At 40.6% G+C, this 20,377-nt stretch overlaps 1 protein-coding gene across 16 annotated transcripts in view; it reads right to left on the reverse strand.

Annotated features, from left to right (window-relative positions):
* The window catches only part of FREM1 (FRAS1 related extracellular matrix 1), a 144,818-nt gene that overhangs the window by 85,319 nt on the left and 39,122 nt on the right, over positions 1-20,377 (reverse strand). For 14 of the 16 annotated variants that reach the window (XR_011497321.1, XR_011497322.1, XR_011497323.1 and 11 more), the window contains exons 6-12: positions 18,406-18,729; positions 15,863-15,971; positions 12,446-12,577; positions 9,996-10,340; positions 9,227-9,369; positions 2,222-2,418; positions 1,517-1,607 (exon numbers count right to left, since the gene is read on the reverse strand). Coding sequence is in view for 11 of the 16 variants with exons in the window: in XM_070495616.1 (XP_070351717.1) it covers positions 1,517-1,607; positions 2,222-2,418; positions 9,227-9,369; positions 9,996-10,340; positions 12,446-12,577; positions 15,863-15,971; positions 18,406-18,729 (1,341 nt within the window). In the remaining 5 variants the exon portion in view is untranslated. Of the gene's footprint in view, positions 1-1,516; positions 1,608-2,221; positions 2,419-9,226; positions 9,370-9,995; positions 10,341-11,561; positions 11,673-12,445; positions 12,578-15,862; positions 15,972-18,405; positions 18,730-20,377 lie in introns of those variants that run through there. The other 2 variants (XM_070495620.1, XR_006518818.2) reach the window with 2 other exon arrangements.

Raw genomic sequence — 20,377 nt, forward strand, 5'->3', positions numbered from 1 at the left:
TCCAAGAGAACCATTGTCTTAAAGGATATCAAACATTGTAAAAGCTGCCATCCATTGGGGCTGGCCCTGTGGCTGAGTGGTTAAGTTCGTGCGCTCCGCTGCAGGCGGCCCAGTGTTTCGTTAGTTCGAATCCTGGGCGCGGACATGGCACTGCTCATCAGACCACGCTGAGGCAGCGTCCCACATGCCACAACTAGAAGAACCCACAACGAAGAATACACAACTATGTACCGGGGGGCTTTGGGGAGAAAAAGGAAAAAATAAAATCTTTTAAAAAAAATTATAAAAAAAAAAAAAAAGCTGCCATCATTAATTTGAAGATTCTAATAAGCTCTATTTTATAAATCACATGTTTTAAAAACAGGAGGGAAAAGCACAAAGAAATTAAGTAAATATGTGAAGTGCGTGAAACCCATCAACTCTATAAAGATAGAAGATTTGAATTGCAATCCAGTTCCACTATGAAGTAGCTGTATGATAATGGTTAAGCTACTTAAACTTGCTAGGCCTCCATTTCCTTATCTATAAAATGAATAAAATAATAAAATAATAGTACTTAGCACATGGGGTTGACATACTCATTTACAATCTCTAACTACAGTGAGATTAGTCATAATCAGCTCTAAACCACAGAGGTGGCTGCTGCCTAAGCACTCTTCACCACCATTGTGACCCCTGTGAGATCTTCAGAGTAGAGTTCAGGAGTAGGAGAAGGGTGGATAAAGTATTTGGAAGGTAGTAGATGTTATGGGTTGAATTGTGTCCCCCTCGAAAAGAAAGGTTGAAGTCCTAACCCCAAGTACCTCAAAATGTGATTTCATTTGGGAATAGGGTTGTTACAGATATAACTAGTTAAGTTAAGGTGAGTTCATATTGGAGTAGGGTGGGCCCTTTGTATCCTTATAATAAGAGGAGAGAGACACAAAGGGAGAAGATGGCCACAGGATGACAGAGGCAGAGATGGGAGGGATGCCTCCACAAGCCAAGGACTGTCAAAGATTGCCAGCAAACCACTAGAAGCTAGGAAGAGGCAAGGAAGGATTCCCCTACAGGGTTTCAGAGGAGTGTGGCCTTGCTGACACCTTGATTTCAGACTTCTAGCCCCCAGAACTGTGAGACAATAAACCTCCGCTGTTTTAAGCTGCCCAATATGTGATACTTTGCTATGGCAGCCCCAGGAAACTAATACAGTAGGATACTGGGTAAACTGAATTTGGTGGAATAAAAACATATGCCCCAGGTCCCTAAGTGAGAGCCCTGCTGCTGGCAAATCAATGCAAAAGGCTGTGCTGAATTATAATAAGATTTTGAAATCATATCCAGCTTGACCAAGCATTTTCAAATAGATGTCGCATGCTTAACAGAAATGTGCAAGCAGAGAGAATATAGACATCAAGCATTTGATGCTTGTGACAGATGTCAAAAGGCAGTATTCTCGAGTGCAGCACTAGGGGTGCCATACATCCTCAGAGGATGCCTCGATCATTTGTGTCAACATTTCAGCATAGCATCATACCTGAGTGAACGACCTCAGCCCCGGGGCTGCAGGATTCTTGGTTAGCTTTGGTATGCTGTCTACCATGAATAATTTCCCAGCATCCGAGTGTCTAAAGAGAAATACAGAAGAACACATCAGCTAATTTTCCAAGTAAGAAAAATTAAATCGAATAGCCCATAACCAAATTTTCTAAAGCTCAAAGAGTTCATCACAGGAAGAAATCAAATGTTGCATATTTATTTTCCTTCTTTATGTTGGGGGTTCTAGCCTTTAGCCCAGTATCATCAATGCCGTGCTCATCATGACTTCAAAAACTATGTAAAGTTTCTGCTTTGGCATGAAGAACGGGAATCGTTATTCTCAACCTAAAAATGTTTACTCGCTACCATGTATATGACATGGGCCTAAGGTACATTCGTGCCACTTTTCTGGATTGAGATCATAGAATGTGACCATTTCGTGATCTGCAATATCTAAAAATAATGTTATGAAGACTCAATCTCTTTAGAAAATGGAATGAAAGACTGTTTTAAGCCTCCCTAAGCTGAAGACACTACAAGCTTCAGGTTTTGAAGGGAGGGATGAGATAGATTTGAGATTACAGTAAATGATGGAGTGATCAACAAAGCAATTGAACCACAATATTATACATTGACACTTTCGACTCAGTCCTAGATCACTAGCTGTAATGAATAGCTCAGGCGATGACTTTCATAGAGATACCTGTGGCTGAAGGAGAAAAACGGAGGCATTGTTATTGTGTAGAGCAACTCCCTGTCGTATGATTCCATATCTATGAAATGTAGATGTTTCTTAGTTATGTAGGCCACCTCAGTTTCCTTGACAACCAAATGCCGAGAAACTCCGGGAGCTTCTTTTGGAAGCTGGTCATCCACTGGAGTGATATGGATTGTCACCACCTGGAAAGAAATTTCTATACCATTAATTTGAAATACCAAAAAGGCACCAAAGAAAACACCCCACAATCACCTCATCACAGTTACAATGATTTTTCTAAAACTGTCGTTTATATTTGACTTGTATATAAATAATTCAGGACATTCAAAATATAATAATTCAGGATATTCAAAATAATTCAGGAGCTATGAAGAATGTGAGCCAAAAAATGGAACATTCTCCATCCATTTTATATCTTAAGAATGTAATTACCACAATTACAGTTAATGAAGTCATGAGCACTATAGAATTGGCAAATAAAACACAAAATATGTGCCTGATTTTATTTCTCTATCTCCCTCCACCTGTGCTTTCCCAACCTCCCTCTTTTCAGTCATCGATCCTAGAAACCTTGACATAACTTTTGGTTCCTCCTTTTCCACTCACATACAACACATCACCAACTGCCAGAGTTTCTACTTATAAAGTATCCTATACAGTGACCACAGCCCACTCCCACCCCAGCTGTCATTCCCACTGTTACTGGCCTAGCTCCAGCTCTCATAATTTCTTCCTTCCATTATTGCAACAGCTTTCTGATAGCCATAACTCCAATAGCTAATCTAGACTTTTCAGACCTCTAGTGCTATCTTCAAAGAAATACAAGTCAAATCAGGTTATTCACCTCCTCAAGAATCTTAAACACCCACCCAGGAGGAATGGAATTCAAACTCCTTAGCATGGCATCCAAGACCCTCCACAGTTTAGACACACTCTACTTTTCAACTTTTCGTCTTTTACTACCTTTCAGCATTACTCCAGCACACCAGTTGCACACCACAGACCTGGCCCCAGTCCTCAAGCATGCCTCTGTGCTTTGGATCATGTTGTTTCTTCAATCAGGAATGCTTTCTCCAGCAACCTGAGAGAAGTCTCTTCTTAAAACTTTCCCAAATTTCTCAATTGGAACTAATTGTTCCTGAATTTTTCTTATCCCTTCACATTGTCTTGTATTATTAGTTAGTAGTTTACATGTCAGTCTCTCCTAGACTGACAGCTCCACAGGAAGAGGATCACAGTACAGTACAAACCACATGGAATTTGCAGTGAACAAAGTCTTGAGTATACCACTTCATAGTTATTGATCTTGAGCAACTCACTCAACTCTTGGGCGTGTCAATTTTCTTCTTTGTAAGTTAAGCATGATGCCAACAACCTCACAGAGTTGTTACGAGGATCAAATATCACTATGTAGATAAAATGTCTCGAATTGGTAGGTGCTCAATAAATATGTTCATCTCTGTAGCTCCATAACTTCTGGCATGGTATTTTGTAGGTAGGAGGCACTTCATCAGTGTTTGCTAAATGAATGAATCTACATGCCCTGTTTGTGATTTTAAGAATTTTTAAAACCACATTCATAGATTTGATTCATGCAAGAGGGCAAGGAGGCTTTGTCAAACAGCTTTTATCATCACATTTGTTTGTTTTTTTTACAATAATCCATGATTGGTAACAAGAAGGCAATTATTACCTCTCTCTTGAAATGGTACATTTGCTTGGCATGATGAGTCTTTGCACAGCCTGATGCATGAGAGTACTTACTCTGCTTTTAATTGTTTTAATACTGTCACTGAAGCACAGATCAGCAAAGCCAGTTTGTCTACAATAAGGGTGTTCACAACACTCAATTTGAAAATGAAGAGATTCCTTTTTATTTTTATTTTTTTAAAGGAAATGAGTTGGGTTTTTTTGTTTAAAGATTGGCACCTGAGCTAACAACTTGTGCCAATCTTCCTTTGTTTTCTATTTTTCATTTTTTTCTGCTTTTTCTCCCCAAATCCCCCCAGTACATAGTTGTATATTTTAGTTATGGATCCTTCTAGTTGTGGCACGTGGGATGCCGCCTCAGCGTGGCCTAACGAGCGGTGCCATGTCCACGCCCAGAATCCAAAACAGTGAAACCCTGGGCCACTGAAGTGCAGTTCGCGAACTTAACCACTCGGCCATGGAGCCAGCCCGGAGGTTCCTTTTTAAATTGACATACTAAGCAAAAACTAAAACATGGTTAAGCTTTTGCTAGGAGATAGGAAAGACTGGAACATCAGCTCAGCCACTTACAAGCTGTGCTCCCTGGGGCAAATCATTTAACCCTTTGGGGCTCAGTTTTTCTCTCTGTACATTGGGAATAATAACAACGGCTATTATAGAGAAGCATTGTCCGGATCAAACGAGATAGCTAATAGCACAGTGAGCACCTGGCAGTGGGTGCTCAATAAATTAATTTCCTGTTTCCATCCTTCACTACTTTTACAAAAGCGTATGGCATATTTACTACTCCATTTTGAAGTATTCCAATAATTAAAAACTAAAGCCAGTTATCAAAATAAAGAAACACAATGACAGTCATTTCTCCAGTTTCCTGCAGTCTGTGTCACAATTTTTTTTCCAATTATAGTTTTTTGCTAATCTACAAAGTTCAGCAATTCTCTATGGGACCTCCCAGCCAGAGTGTGGATCATTGAGGCTCCACTTAATTGAAAAACTGGATTTAATAAGGAAACAATAGTTATTGTGCCTTCAAAGAGACCATTTTCCATGCTAATTTATTCTCCAGTGTGTTCTTTCTGTGAAAAGAATGTACAAGCATGCTTTTTTATGCTCTTGGAGTAATTCTTGGTGGGAACATTTTTCAACATGCTTTATGATCACCTAAGTTGATGTGTCCTTACATATTTATGCATGTTTAAACATTATTGTGGGTGAGAAAAATCCTATTTTAACAAACTCCATAGAGAAATAAAGTGTTCCAGTTGCAGTGAAATTTGGTTGTAACAAAGACGTTATGGAATACTTGTTCCCAGACAGCGGAAAACTAGTGCCCAGATCAATCTCTGGGCTCTTGCTTGCTGGCTCCTCATACACCCCTCCAGTCTGCTTATGGCCACAAGCACCCACGGACAGATTTGTAGGGAATCATAATATAAAGTGATAAATCAGTATATAAAATGCAAAGCCTGACCTTGACCCTCAGAATCGGGCTCACCATATGATACTCCGCTGACTGGCATCTGACTTTCTTATATGCCTGGGTTCTTGATCCTTTCTCTTACCCTGAGCTTTGATTCCTGTCTGATTCTTTATCTTGCTTCTTCCTTTGAAATAATCCAGTGCAATTTCTCAGCCCCGGGAACTACTTCCGAAGTTGGTTTTGCCCACCTCACCTTCCGATCTGTCTTCTGACAAACGCCCACCTCCAGGTGCCCATTCTCTCCTCTGGTGACAGTTCAGCACTCCCTTCTACTCCACCCACAGGGCTTTGTGGCATCTGCTTCCTGTCTTCCTCTGTTTCTTAGTCCTCTTTCTGCTTATCTCTTCTATCCTTATTTTGCACTTTCATTTTAATTCTAATATTACTCTCTCCTGGTTTAAGATCTCTTTAGGCTTAAGGTCCATAAAGCCCTCTATGGAGAAGGGTAAAGAAGCAAATATTTTTCAAATCAAATCGAATGGGTGAGGCTTTATTTGATGACAGTTGTGACAACCAAGATGGAAAGAGGGAGGCAGTTTCTTGCTGATATGTAGACACCTTGTTGATGTGTAGGTAGATCTCGTAGTAGGAGCATCCAGTTTGAAAGGATGAGAGGAGGCAAGGGACATCCCTGCTTATGTCACTTCCTGCTTTAATTGCATTGTTTCTCACCTGAGCAGATCCTTGGTTTCCGCCTCTATGAAAAAAAGTGTTTTAACAGTATGGACTAAACGGTGCCTGAGTTTAATCTTCAGTCACCATGGAACCTTCTGATCACAAAAACTCCCATCAAGTAACCATCTTATCTGGATTCTTAGTTAAATAGTTGAAAGCTACAGGTTTTGTTGAATACTTTAAATACATTTTTATTTGTGGGACATGACTAGATACTAGTCCAAATTAAAGATGTGATCATCAAGTAGAGCAGATGATTACTTAAGTCCCTTAAAAGCTGGAGTTTTATTGATGATATCAGCGTTTTGCAACCAAAAAACACATACATGTACACAAAATACTTGTTTGGTTGTTATGCACACACTAGTTCCTGGAAACTCTGAATAAAGCTTTACACTAGTTACCACCCCATCTCACGCCCTCCCCAGCTCCTACCAAATGTTTCAGTCTTCTTATTTCCTCCTAGTTTCAATTTTGGGATCAGCAAACAGTTCTTGAGGTTCTACTCTGACTCAGATACCAAGATCTGAAGATACAGAGATGAATAAGTCAGGATTCCTACCATCAATGAGGTCACAACTGATCCAATAAAACAAATAATGGCCTCACATTATAGTGATTTGATATTGGATCATATAAAAGAACTAGCTGACCCAGCCTGGGGAGTTGTGGGATGGAGGCATCAAAGAAGGATTCCTGGAGCAGGTGGAGTCGTAGCTGAGAGGAGGTCCATAGTCCAGAGTAGAACTAAGCTAAAGCTTCCACAAATCAGAAGAGGGAGAATTGGAAAAAAATGGATGCTAGATGAATTCTACTAAACACACTGCTACTGTATCAATGGATTTCACTTGTTCTCAATTACAAGGATGTGACTGACCTCTTTGATTCTTAAGAGACCATGTGAGGGATTCTGAGGATAATCTAGTCCTGAAAAGATGAAGGTTGGAACTAACGCAATGGCAGTGGGGTGGGGAAGTAGGGATAGATGAGAGTAATTTATCAAGTAGATTCAGTAAGACTCGCTGAATGACTGGTTATGCAGACATTAGAGAGAGAAAGGAGTTAGAGATGACTTCAGAGATTCTAGTTACCGTGGTTTCATGCAAGTTTTGGGGGAATATACTGAATGTCTTATGGACATGGTGAGTTTAACATGCTGGGAAGACATACATGTAGAGACGTCAGGTAGAGAGGCAGGTACACAAGGCTGAGCTGGAGAACATTTAGGACCTAAAGAATAGGTGGTACACAAAGACAGAGAAAATTTATTGATTCTCTCTCTCTCTCACCACGTAGATTAAGAAGAGGAAAGCAGAGATGTGATTATGACTTCTTTAGAAACATATCCTTCATAAGGAATAAATTTATAACTGGATCTACAGAGTTCAGTCTGACTTATTTGCCAAAATTTAGAAATAATTCTGTTTCAATAACGTTTTCATTACCATGGTCCTTATTACAGAGGGATCTGACACTATATTTGATTTATAAATTATAATATAAATATAAATACTATCTGTAAAATATATAATAGCAGAAGAGGAAAAAGAAGTCCTGAGCTTTCTATTCTTTTTTTTTTTTTTTTTGATCAGGCCTTGAGCTAACACCTGTTGCCAATCTTCCTCTTTTTGCTTGAGGAAGATGGTCTCTGAGCTAACCTCTGTGCCAATCTTCCTTTACTTTGTATGTGGGACACTGCCACAGCATGGCTTGATGAGCAGTGTGTAAGTCTGCACCCGGGATCTGAACCTGTAAACTCTGGGCCACCGAAGCAGAATGTTCAAACTTAACTACTACGCCACCGGGCCAGTGGCATAAAGTCTATTTTTAGAAAGCCACATAGTCTGCTAAAAGTGATAGGGTATTCTAGTCAGAAACATAGCTTAGTTTGAATAGATACAACAGAAGATTTAGAAATAAATTCTGGTAATAGTTATCATTTTAGATTATCAAATCAACTAAGATCGCAAGCAAAAATGTAATCTAGAAATGGCATGTAACACATTAAATAAGAAGAGGGGGCTGTTGTTTACAAAGGAGTTGTTGGTCATTCGCTAAGCAGATGAATTGGGAATTTTCTCATTCATTCTCCTTTCCCTCTTAACAGAGATCACTGACTTTCTTCAGTTTATGGGCTCTCTGACATCACTCTTCCTGATCACCCCCATTTGTTACCTTCATCTTAGCAAATAGGTGAATAGCTCAACAATCTGTGCACTGGCGAATGTGAGTGACTATGACATTGTGAGTCTCAAAACCAACAAGGACACATGATTTAAGTAGTCATTCTAGAACCAGTTCAAGATTTGCTTAGATCCCTACATGTGCTACCTTCCAAGATAATAGGTATAAAATGCCTAGCAAACAGAACTATGTATAGTAGGTGATCACGTACTTTCAGCTGTCTTTTTTCTACCTCTACCACCAAACCCCCTCTCCTTGCAAGGAATCTACCCTTTTATAGTTGTCCAGACCCTATGCTAACTCCATTTTCTGTACTTTCTATACGAGAATGTCTCCTTAAACCCATTTCTGCATTCTATATACTTAAATGATATCCTTGAGGTGGTAAAACACTTAGTTCTTCAAAAGCAACAATAAATAATAGCTAATTTATTTATTGAGCACTTACCATGTGCCAGAAAGTTCTCAGTACTTTATATGTATTATCTCACTTACCTTCACAATCACTCTATAAGGAAGTTGTATTGTTACTTGCTTTACAGATGAGGAAACTGAGGCATGGGTCAATCAGTTAGTAGCAAGGACAGGAGAGAAACATAGGCACTTCAAATTCCAGAGCCTATAGTTTAATCACTACACATAAAATATCGGTGTTTTCTTGAGTGTTATGAAGCCAGAAAATTTTGCGAGGTTTTCTGTGTAAAAGGGCCCCATTGGTAAATAACCTTGGAAACACTGCGTCCATGTAAATTGAAAAAACTCTTCAGAAAAGTAAATGGTAGAAAAGCCATGTTGCAAAGAAATTAACTTAATTTTGCTTAATCTGCTGCTTCTTAAACTTGGAACCTTGAGACCTGTTTTCATGTAGTTTCTAATAACACCTCCCAGAACTGATGTCTGTGGACAAGACTTTGGGAAAGCGTTCAGAGATGGCCTCTTACCTGTGGCACTGAGAGATTTGGAGGTTCATGGCTGTCCCACAGGACAAATTCAAAAGAATCTTCAAAGATTTCTCCACCAAAGTGACGATAGTAAATGATGCCATTAAACAGATCTTTCTGCAGAAAGCCAGGAACAGGATAACCTATGGGGTCCACAAAATACCACAGAATTTTGTAACAATCTGCCAAGTGTTGGGGTGTAAAGATATTGGACTTATCTCCAAAAGCCTTCTCTGCCTAGTATGCTGTATATATCCAAGGAATCTTCATTAAATGCTTTTTATCAAAGTTTATAAATAATAAAACAGAAAAACTAACATTGCTACACCTGCCTTAAAATATGTAGAAAAATTAGCATTAAAAATATTTTTAAGAAACGTGATCTTAAGTAACATTAACTACTTGATCCCTATTTTGTCACTCTTGACTACTTTAAGATGTAGTTATGAAATTATTCTAACAAAAGGTAAATGACTGTTATTCATGAAATTACTTTATCAATAATCTAGAATAGGCCAAATATCTCTCTTCAAACTTATTTGTTCTATCACCTTGCTTGGCAGACTTACTTTTTCATAGTGTAATTGTTACCTTGAGGCCCAGTTCTGGAAGTTTCCAGATGCACAATCTTGGATAGATCAATTAAACTTCTCTAAGTCTCAGGCTTCCCATACACAAAATGGGAATAATAATAGTATATTGCCTCATAAACTTGATTTCCATGTTTGTACAAATTCTAACTCAAACAACCTTAACTGCCCAGAATTACCTATCAGTCCTGGCCCTGGCTTCTTCATGATCTCTCCAGCCTGCGGGGGTTTTGTGATGTTAAAGAAGATGTAGTCATCACTGGAGTCCATGTCTGAAGCTCTCAGCATGGAACCCTGGATCAGTATGGTCTGCCCCTCCTCCAGTTCAATCACAACGTTGGTTATGAGGAATGGGGGACTATCGTCTTTGGGCAAGATGTTGATGGGAAACTTATGGCGGATGCTGTGATGGCCATCGAATATCCTGAAGACCACAAAGTCTTTGGTGGAGTCGCTGTCATCATGATGGTAGCGAACAACTCCAGCCTGAAGGTCAGCCACGGTGAAGAGAAATCCTTTCCCACCTGATGGAGAGAGCAGAGATGCAGTTGATTGAACCAGGTGGCGTGGAGGCAGCAGCTGCAGCAAAAGCAGCCCTAGAGGAGAGGGCGTTAAGGAAAGTGGTGCAGCTAGATGCTTCCTTTGCCTGGAAGAATAATAGATTGTTTGGTGGGCTCTGAAACTCCACAGATCTGGTTCTGAATACTGGCTGTAATACTTACTAGCTTTGTGGACTTGGGCAAGGTATTTAACTTATTTGAGATTCATTTATAACACAGGAATAATACTACCTACCTCAAATTCTCTAGTAAGGATGAGAGAACTTAGATAACAGTACGTCTACAATAATGTTAATTATTCTCAACTCATTGTTTTTATCCTACATGGCAGCACTACTTAGAGGAGCAGTCTTGAACCAGCAGCATCAGCACCATTGGAGAAGTCATTAGAAATACAAGTTCTTGAGCCCTATTCCAGACTACTGAATCAGAAATTCTGGAGGCAGGGCCCAGCAATCTGTGTTTTATCAAGCCCTCCAGAAGATTCTAAAGCATGCTGAAGATTGAGACTCACTAGCTTATAGGCAAAGAGCTAGAGCCCTGGTACCAAATGACCGGCTTTCAAATTCCAGCTCTACCACTTTCTAAAGCTTAGACAAGCCAACTTCTCTAAGTCTGAGGTTCCACATTTGAAAAATGGGAATAATCACAGTCTCTCACTTCATGAGGTTGATATAAGATAAAGTATGTAGAATGCTTTGCACCATATCTAACACAAAGTAAATCCTTAACAAATGTTTTTACTATTTTTCTACCTCCTCTGAGCCCAGAACATCATTGCCTTATGGGCTATAACTCTCCACTTCATTCCTACAATATTAATAAACACAGCTTCACTCTGCATAAACTATTACAATTCTTGATGGAAGGTGTCCCATTACTCTCCCCACATCATATAGTTGTATTAAATACCTCACTGGAATAATGATTAAACACTAGTATAATGGACATTACAAGTTACTTGCAGTCACCACTTTCTGCTTCTTCCTCAATAACAGAAACTTAGTTCTATTTGGAATGGCAATGTGATCATTTTAAAAAATCAGGTCCCCAGACTCTATTGCACCTTGGGGTATGTGAGTTGGTAGGAGATATAAGTGAAGTTGTTATATCAGACTCCTGGGAAAAGTTGTTACAGAGAGTAACTCAGGTAGCATAATTTTTTTCATTATCCCTTCTCCTTACTTCTTTGAATGCAGATTCAAAGCCTGGAGGTGTAGGCGCCGTCTTGGGACCACTGGCAGAGCAGAAAAGAGCTGTTGGCATCATGGATATAGAATGTCTACCTCTAGGCAACTGGTCACATGAGGAAAACAATGAATTTTTTAAGCCACTGTAGTTGGGTTTCCCTTACATGCAGCTGAACACCCACCCTAACTGATAAACCCAGGCTTAAGCTAACGTCCCACTGTCCTGGGATTAGGTAAGCAAATTTATCACAAATTTACCATTTTTTTTTAATTTGAGAATTCCCCAGTCACAAGTGATGATAAATAAGAGCTCTCTTTCTGCTTTATTGTTAGGCAAACTAAGAGAATTAAAGCCTCTGAGCTCATTACAAGGAAAGGACTATATTAACATAAACTATGAATATTATTTTTATCAGGGACATTACCTTGTTAACTACCATCCTTATAAGTATAAATTCATTTCTTTTAAACTATGGTAACTGCTACTAATAACATAACATAATTATTACTAAAGTATTAAAAAACACATTTTTCTGTTTTTTAATACATTTCTCAGAAATAGAGAAATGAGAGGGAAATATTTTGTCTTCCAACTGGAATAAGATAATCCATTAAGACGAATATTTAGAAGGAGCCCTACATGGCATCTGATCTCTGAATAATGAGCCAAGCACAAGGTACCATTCTTAAATGGTCATCCATTGATGTGAGCACCTAACACAAAAGCCAGTGGTTTCAAGATCTCTAGAATTTGAGGATATGGCAATGCATTTAGAAATGGGGCCCAAGAAATGCTATGCATATCCTGTGAAATACGATTTGCCTTTGGAGAAAATACTTCTTGGGTTCCTCTCTAGGTTACAAAGGTTGATCATTCACCTCTTAGTGTAAGACGTCCATGCTGCAGTCCGTCCACAGTGACTAGACGGACAGCACGAATGTCATCATTGTCAACAATCTGAAACTGTTCCCAAGTGATGGCCCGAGACTGGCCCTCCAGGAGATTCAGACCTACAAGAGAAAACAGAAAAGCATCCTGGAAAGATCTATGACATGCCAACTTGCCTACTTTAAGACAAGTTTGATGAATTTTCACTCACAAAACTGGCTGAAAATTATATCTTCAAAAGCTTTTCAAGAAACTGGAATTTAGTTTTTATTTTCAGTAATATTTTTGCTTGTACTATGAACTCAAATCTGACAACTGGTTCCTTATGGTACATCTTTTAGAGGCATGATGGTGCCAGAAAATAAATACTAAAGTACAGATGTTATGTTCACAGTGATCTCCAGTTCAAAAACACCCACAAGGAGTTATCCAAAGGCTGCATTCAGATATTTTAAGCAGGCAAAAGAGTCAGAGGTACTTCTATGTGTAATTTATGAAAGCATAAGTAGCCCACAGGACAGAGAATGTAAAGTGGCTAAGTATGCAAATAAGGAGCTACTGTGCCAGGGAAGTGTTTGACGGCGTTAGACATGAAGTGTCTGACACTTTGCAACGAGGGCTGTATTTTAGCCTAGACTCTAACAGGAAGGGACTTTTGTAACTAAAGCCATAGTAACTTAAAATAAAGCCTTCTCCTTGAACCTAGCACGCTGAAGGAAATCTGAGAAGAGAGAGTTGCTCAGAGCAAAAGGAATACAGATTCTGGACTGAACACTCCAGTTAGAGACAGGGAGCTGCAGCTTCATCAACCATTCCCATTACCCAGTAGACCTGGGAGCCAACAGATTGCAGAGAATCTTGAAAGGGAGCAGAGCTTTTTAAAAAACAAGTTGATAAAATTTGAAGACAGTGTACTGGTGGACCTGGTTAACGCTCCTCCTCAAATCCACCCAACTCCTCTGCCTCCCTGGCCGTGACCATTTGCCTGCTTTCTAGCTGCAGCAGCCCAAGGGTTCTCTTCAGTCATCACAATTGTAAAGCCCTGGCTGCCACCATAGCCTCATCTTCTAATGTGGCTGCTTACTTCAACTGCCTTCATGAGCGAGGGCGATGTTTTGGCATGACTGTGTGATTTTGTGACTGTGGCCAGGTCCTACACCGTGGGACCCAGGGAGCCTGTGATGTGGCTGCTAAGAGGGGCCAGGTAACACAACCTGGATGTGTGGGGAATTAATATCCAGTGAGGCAAACTGCCCAAGGTGAGACAGGAGATGGGAATGAGCAAACAGATAGATCATTCACTCTTTCCCCACTTCACCTTTGACTCTTCCTACACACAGTGTTTCCTTCTCCTCCCAGAGACAGCAGCACTATTAAGCACTTAGCTTTACTTTCTTGTAAAATAAAGCTGGTGGTCATACCAGCTCAGTCACACCACCTTTTTATTTGCTTCCCTCTCTGCCTCTCTCACTTCCCTCTTCCTCTTACTCTTGCTTTCAGTTTAGGGTTATGCTTATGATCTACCTCAGAGGCTATTTGTTAGGGTGCCTGGACCAAGGTATGCAGTATATTAAAAAAAAAAAAGGAAGGAAGAAAGGAAAGGAAGCAGGGAGCAGGGAGGGTGGGAGGAGGAACAAGCACATATAAAGAATCTCTGTATGAGCCAGCCCTGATGGTCTAGAGGTTAAAGTTTGGCACTCCCACTTAGGTGGCCCAGGTTCGTTTCCCAGTCGCAGAACCACACCACCTGTCAATCAGTAGCCATGCTGTGGTGGTGGCTCACACAGAAGAACTAGAAGGACTTACAACTAGTATATACAACCATATATTACATCTTTGGGGAGAAAAAAAAAAGAGGAAGACTAGCAACAGATGTTAGCCCAGGGCGACTCATTCCCAGCCAAAAAAAGAGAATCTCTGTGACTGGTAGTAAGGGTTTTGAAGCCAAGAGTGCACAGCACAGCACAGGACAAGGCATCATGGGATACAGAAGAGCAAGCAAGAAGACTAGAAATTTATATAGCAAATTTTTAACAGTGGTTATGTCTTCATGGTGGAGTAATGAATGATTTTATTCATTCATTACTATTTCATTCATTTATTCATTACTATTTATTTTATTTATTGTGCTTTGCAAGTTTTCAACCATGAACTTATATTAAGTTCATAATAAGGAAAAATTCACTTTAAAAGGATTCTGGGGGCCTGCCCCACGGCCAAGTGGTTAAATTCACATACTCCACTTCAGCTGCCCGGGGTTTTGCCAGTTTGGATCCTGAGCTTGGACCTAACACTATTCATCAGGTCATGCTGAGGCAACATCCCACATAGCAGAACTAGAAGGATCTATAATCAGAATATACAACTATGTACTGGGTGGCTTTGGGGAGAAGAAAAAAAAAGGATTCTGATGTCCAAAGTAGCCAAAACCAGATTTGGAACCCTCTTCACAAGCCTGGGTTTCACAGATTGCATCTATACACACAGACTACTAAGTCTCTATGCTTAAGCAATAACCTACCTAATAAGTGATTATTACCAAACTTATGTTACCAGTTCCTTCTTTTCTCTCATTATCCTTCAAACAGTGGTCGAGGGGGACATAGCTCCAGAATAATAAATCAGGGCTGCTTAACCAATGTTCTCCACCGCTACTGAAACTCACATACACACAAACACATACATGTGCATGAATGTACCCACGTGCAAACACACACACACACACATGAGGCAACTCATTTAAGCTGCCACTTGAGGTTTTAAATCTGACACAGATATTTTCCCCTTAACAGAACTTACCACCACTGCTTATAAGTATGTTTTGAACGCTATTGATGGGATTAGTGGGAAAAGAAAAGAATCTTCATTTACTTTCCACATTTACATCTGATCTGAATATTTACATTGCATTATAAGTCCACTCAGAAATGAGAGGCAGAGTAAAGCCTTCTTTTAAAACAAATAAAGCAGTTTAAGCTCTTGTTTATGTACTGTGGTTTCCATGCAACCTGATTTAAAAATAAGACAATGGATTACACTCTCCACCTTTCTTCAACCGACCCCTCTGATAATTTGAGTTGGAGACCTTTTCTCTCAGTCCAAGTACAGCTCAATATCACAAAAAGTCCCCTTTTTCCTCACTAGTTGAAAGGCATCCTTTGGGCTTAACTCCCGCAGAGGAAAGAACTTGGCTTCAGGACACAGGAATCCTGGATTTAAATTTCTCACCCTGTCAGCAGGAAAAACAAAACAAAACAAAAAACCAACTATCTGATCCCCTTAACATGCCTGGGTATCAGTTGCCTCATGTGTGAAATGGGAATGAGACAACCTTTCTTTCCTGACCCATATACTCTCTTGTCTTGCCCTCAGGGCTGCTTTGCTTGATGTCCCATACTGAGTTTCACCTGTGTTCCAGGACACTCGCGGGGCGTTTGTGTCTGCTGTTCTGATGGAGATGTGGACTGCAATAGGTGCACTCCTTTCAAAGAAGAAGTCATACACCTCCAACTCCACCTGCAAACAAACAGTTGCATATGAACCACACGTTGACAATTTATAGTCTAAAATACCACTGTTTCTGGGATACGCACCACAGATGAAGGCGAAATGGATTCAGGTTTCTGTTGCTGCCTGATCTAATTTTTGACAACCTGATGTCACTTTTTCAGGCTCTACATCTTGTTCCTTAGTTTATTAGTATTTTTAAATTTTATTCTCCATAAAAGAATTTCTTATCCTGAAATAAGCAAATAGGCTGGAGAAGCATTTGCTCAGGAGCCTATGTCAGTCCACCATCAGACCACTTGAGCCTCTCTCAAAGGATAGGGTCTAGAATAGTAGTTCTCAACTGGGAGTGATTTTGTCCCCCCAGAGGACCTTTGGGAATGTCTGGAGACATTTTGGTCTCACATGTGTGCAGAGGGGTGCTACTGGCATCTAGTGGATAGAGGCCAGGGATGCTACCAACATCCAACCATGCACAGGACAGCCCCCACAACAAAGGATTATCCTGTCCAAAATGCCAATGGTGCTGCTATTAAGAGACCCTGCTCTAGAAGCATCTATCCCACTAGACATATAGTTAAATGCCCATATTTGGTTTGCTCCCGTGAAATTCATAACTAATAATTGGGGCTGTATGATAAGTTTTGAACCTTATTATGTGCTATGTATGCATTGCACCAGGTGTTGACAGAGAAGGACGAGGTGTGATACAGAAATGGAAGGCACACTGCCTACTTTTGAAGAATGTGTGGTCCATTTGAGAGGGTAAGAGAAATGATCACACAGCAACATATCAGCATAGTACACAACAAAAGAAACAGATTCAAGGGGGCCAAAGTAACAGACCAAAAATGAAACTCTACTGAGGTGGGGGAAGTCTTTTTGGGGGTATAATGTTAATATTAGGTTTAGCCATAGGAAATTATATGTTATGTTCTCACCAAGGAACTTTCTTCTCAAATAAATGTCATACCTAATAAAATGAGTTTGAATTTTCATGCCTGAAAGAACGGACTGCCTTGGCGTTACCGCCCAGGGAAGGGTCAGCCAGCTTTAGGAGCACTGGCCATTGCTCTGCTCTCAGTAGTCCCACCCCAGGCTGTTGAACGGACAAAGTTTTGTAGAGGCCTGGGGCTGCTGGCCTACATGATCTGAAAAGCACATAACCTCCACTGAGAAAATTGAGAGTTACCTTCTAACCAAAGAAAAATCACATATTTGGACAGGATATACATTAAGATCACACTATACAATGCCAGAAAATACACAAAAGAAGCAGCAAATCTGTGGTCCTTTTTTTTTGAGCTTGAGGTAAAACCAGACACGTAACGAGAAATTACTTCATAATATGGAAGGAATGAGAGGTGAGGGCAGGGAAGAAAAAAACAGCTGCCACTTACTATTAGGATGTGAGGAAAAGAAAAGCAAAGGGTAAAGCATTTTTTTTTATCATCTGAAGTCTTTGTCTGCCCTTGAGGCTAAATGCTAAAATGCCCTAAATTAGATGTAGGACAATTTGGTAACCCCAGGGACACTCATTTTCCTTACTAAACCTGAACTCAAGTCTGTATCAATCTGCTCATTTAAATTTTCCATTCTGTTTGAATCAATTTACTGGTAGGTCTGTAAGTTTGTGATGGGTTATTATGTGCAAGTCTGTAACCAGCTATTGTCCACTCCTATTGAATACAAAACAGGGAGAAAGGCAGGAAGGGGTTTCAATTAGATAGAAAAAGGACTTTCCTGATGGAAAGTATTTGATAGCGAAATTAGTCACCCAATGAGATTATGGACTCTCCTGTCCTGAATCAATGATATTAACTAAAATTAAGGATCCCCAGTAAAATAGTCTCCCAAACAAAAAAGAATAAAAGAATTTATTAAGGAAAGAATTGTGACGTTCGTGCCCATCTTCCTCTATTTTGTATGTGGGTCACCACCACAGCATGGTTTGACGAGTGGTCTGGGTCCGCACCCTGGATCTGAACCCACAAACCTAGGCTGCCGAAGTGGAGCACACTGACCTTAACCACTATACCACCAGGCCAGCCTCTAAAAATTTTAATATGTTTTCTATATTTAAAACTTGAAATATTTTTTCAAAAAAATTATAGATTTCTCAATCCTCTTGACAAATGAGAGCCATAGCTACATTGGGCGTGTCTGTATTCCACATGGCAGCAATCAGCTGGAGCGGAGTTATAGCTGCTGTCTAAGGTGCTAGCTCTTTTCTTCAGTTCCTCACAGTCTCCAGGTGGGTTTGCCCATTTCCATCACCTGCCTGGCTCCTTTGGGCATTCGAGTTTGCATCCTGATTTACAGTGACTGATTCTCTTTGGAGGCCATGAATGTACCAACTAGCCTGAAGGCTAAGGGGAGTAGCCTCTTAAATACCTCTGTGAATACCCAATAGGCTACGAGCTTTGTCTCTCTTTCTTCTTACCTCATAATGTCTCCTCTCAGAATGGCTGCTGTTTGGTGGCTGATAGGCAATCTGCAGGTCGCTTAGATCTTTCCAGGTAAATGAAGAGACCGGTCTGGTGTGATCCCACAGGTGAGTCACATAGCCCTGGGGTGGGGCTTTTGTAATATTGAACACCAGCAAAGGCTTAGGGGTCTCATCCTCTTCACAGTCCAGAACCGATGTAGTCAAAGAGGTCAGGATGAACTGATCCACTTCCAGAATAAACATGGCCATGAATGCAGCCCTTGGAATCTGATTAGGAATGCCAGCTCTAATGTAGACGGGCAACCACGCACTCTCTGACTTTGAAGGAGAAAACAAGAGGAATGAAGCTATAACACACAGGGTTAATAGTATGATACTTAACACAAAGTCACAGCCTAAAGGCTGTAGCCAGCAGTGATCTGAAACCTGGCTGCACATTTGAATCATCTGGAGAGTTTTTAACACATGCTGATGCCCAAGCTCCATCTCCAGAGGTTCTAATTTAATTGTTCTGAGGATGGGGCTAGAACTCTGGTATCTTTAAAGCTCCCTGGTGACTCAGGGTTGAGAAGGGGCATCTATTTCGCCTTCAGAAGGAACTGGGCTTTTGATTCTATCTCCAGCACGTATGATTTGTGTGACTTTAGACAAGTTATTTAACTCCTAAATCTTATTTTCCTTCTTCTATAAAATGGAAATACTAGATCCCCATGTATTAAATGAGGATTAAATGAGACAGCCACAGTAAAGCACTTGGCAGGGTCTGGCACACACCACTAACCTCCTGTGGCTCCCCTGTCCACTTCCTGTCCTGTGGTTTTAAAGGGGACAAGGGCAGGATGAATGAGAATGGCTTTATAACTTGGAACTCATGCAACAGAAGGATGGCTGCTGAACTGTCTAGTTAAGATCCTGGGTCTCTGAGTGAGGAGTAGGTAATTGAAATTGCAAGTGACCACTCAGGCTAGAAATGCACCGTCCTCAAATGAAAGGGCTACAAAGAAGAGGCTCCAGTGATGAGGAGCTCCAAGAGAAACCGTGAAATTGCCTCAGGGGGCCTGAGGTCTCAACAAGTGCTACGGGCAGGAAGACCCTCATTGCAGGAGATGCTGGTTATCGTAGCATTTAACATATTCCATTGTCGAGAGAACCAGCTTAATCATCAAAGTTTACATTAGTTCAATACTGCTGAACACTGGATATTGGACTAGGAGTTATAATCTGTACATAACAGCATGCTAAAAATAGAATTCTTCCTGGCTCAGTCTCAACTGAATTTCCAATAAAAGACATATCAGATTTCAAAGTGAATGTGACACAAATACTACAGGCAGAATTTACAAAGTAAATGGTCTGGAACCAGTTCTAGCGTCTAGAATACTCTTGCCCACTGTAAGAATATAAGAGGCTTGAGAGAGGTAAGAGATTTATCTGGAGAGAAGAGTGCTGGTCTGTGCTGAGTCACCTTCTTGACCCCCAACACCACACACTCCTATGAAAAGGAATGGCAGGGCAATGCTACATCCCTTGTCTCAGGTATCAGGAGAGAAGTTTCCCAGAGACCAGCCTTAAAATGTGTGTTTTACAGGTGGAGCACACAAAAGGATGATGCTGGGCTCATACCCAAGGAAGCTAAGCGGCCAGAGGCAGAAGAATAATGATAGTTGTGCTGGGATCAGCCTATTGTCTTCATCTGTGGCAGGAAGGAATATATGAGTGCTCCCAGATATGGGCTAAGTAGGACAGAGGGTTGGTCTGGGGTCATGCTGGACCCTGACCTTTAGGGTACATTTGTGAGAAGCCAAAGAATCCCAGTAGCAAGAAGGTGGAGGTGGAAATCATATTCTAGGAGCTGTGGGAGGAATTACAAGTGACCACTCCAGCTAGAAATGCAACCTCCCAAGATGGCAGAGCTATGAGTAAGAGGCCTCCGCAATGCAGGATCTCCAGAGGAACCATGAAATTA

This window comes from Equus asinus, chromosome 23 (assembly GCF_041296235.1).
Source record: "Equus asinus isolate D_3611 breed Donkey chromosome 23, EquAss-T2T_v2, whole genome shotgun sequence".
Taxonomy (NCBI): domain Eukaryota; kingdom Metazoa; phylum Chordata; class Mammalia; order Perissodactyla; family Equidae; genus Equus; species Equus asinus.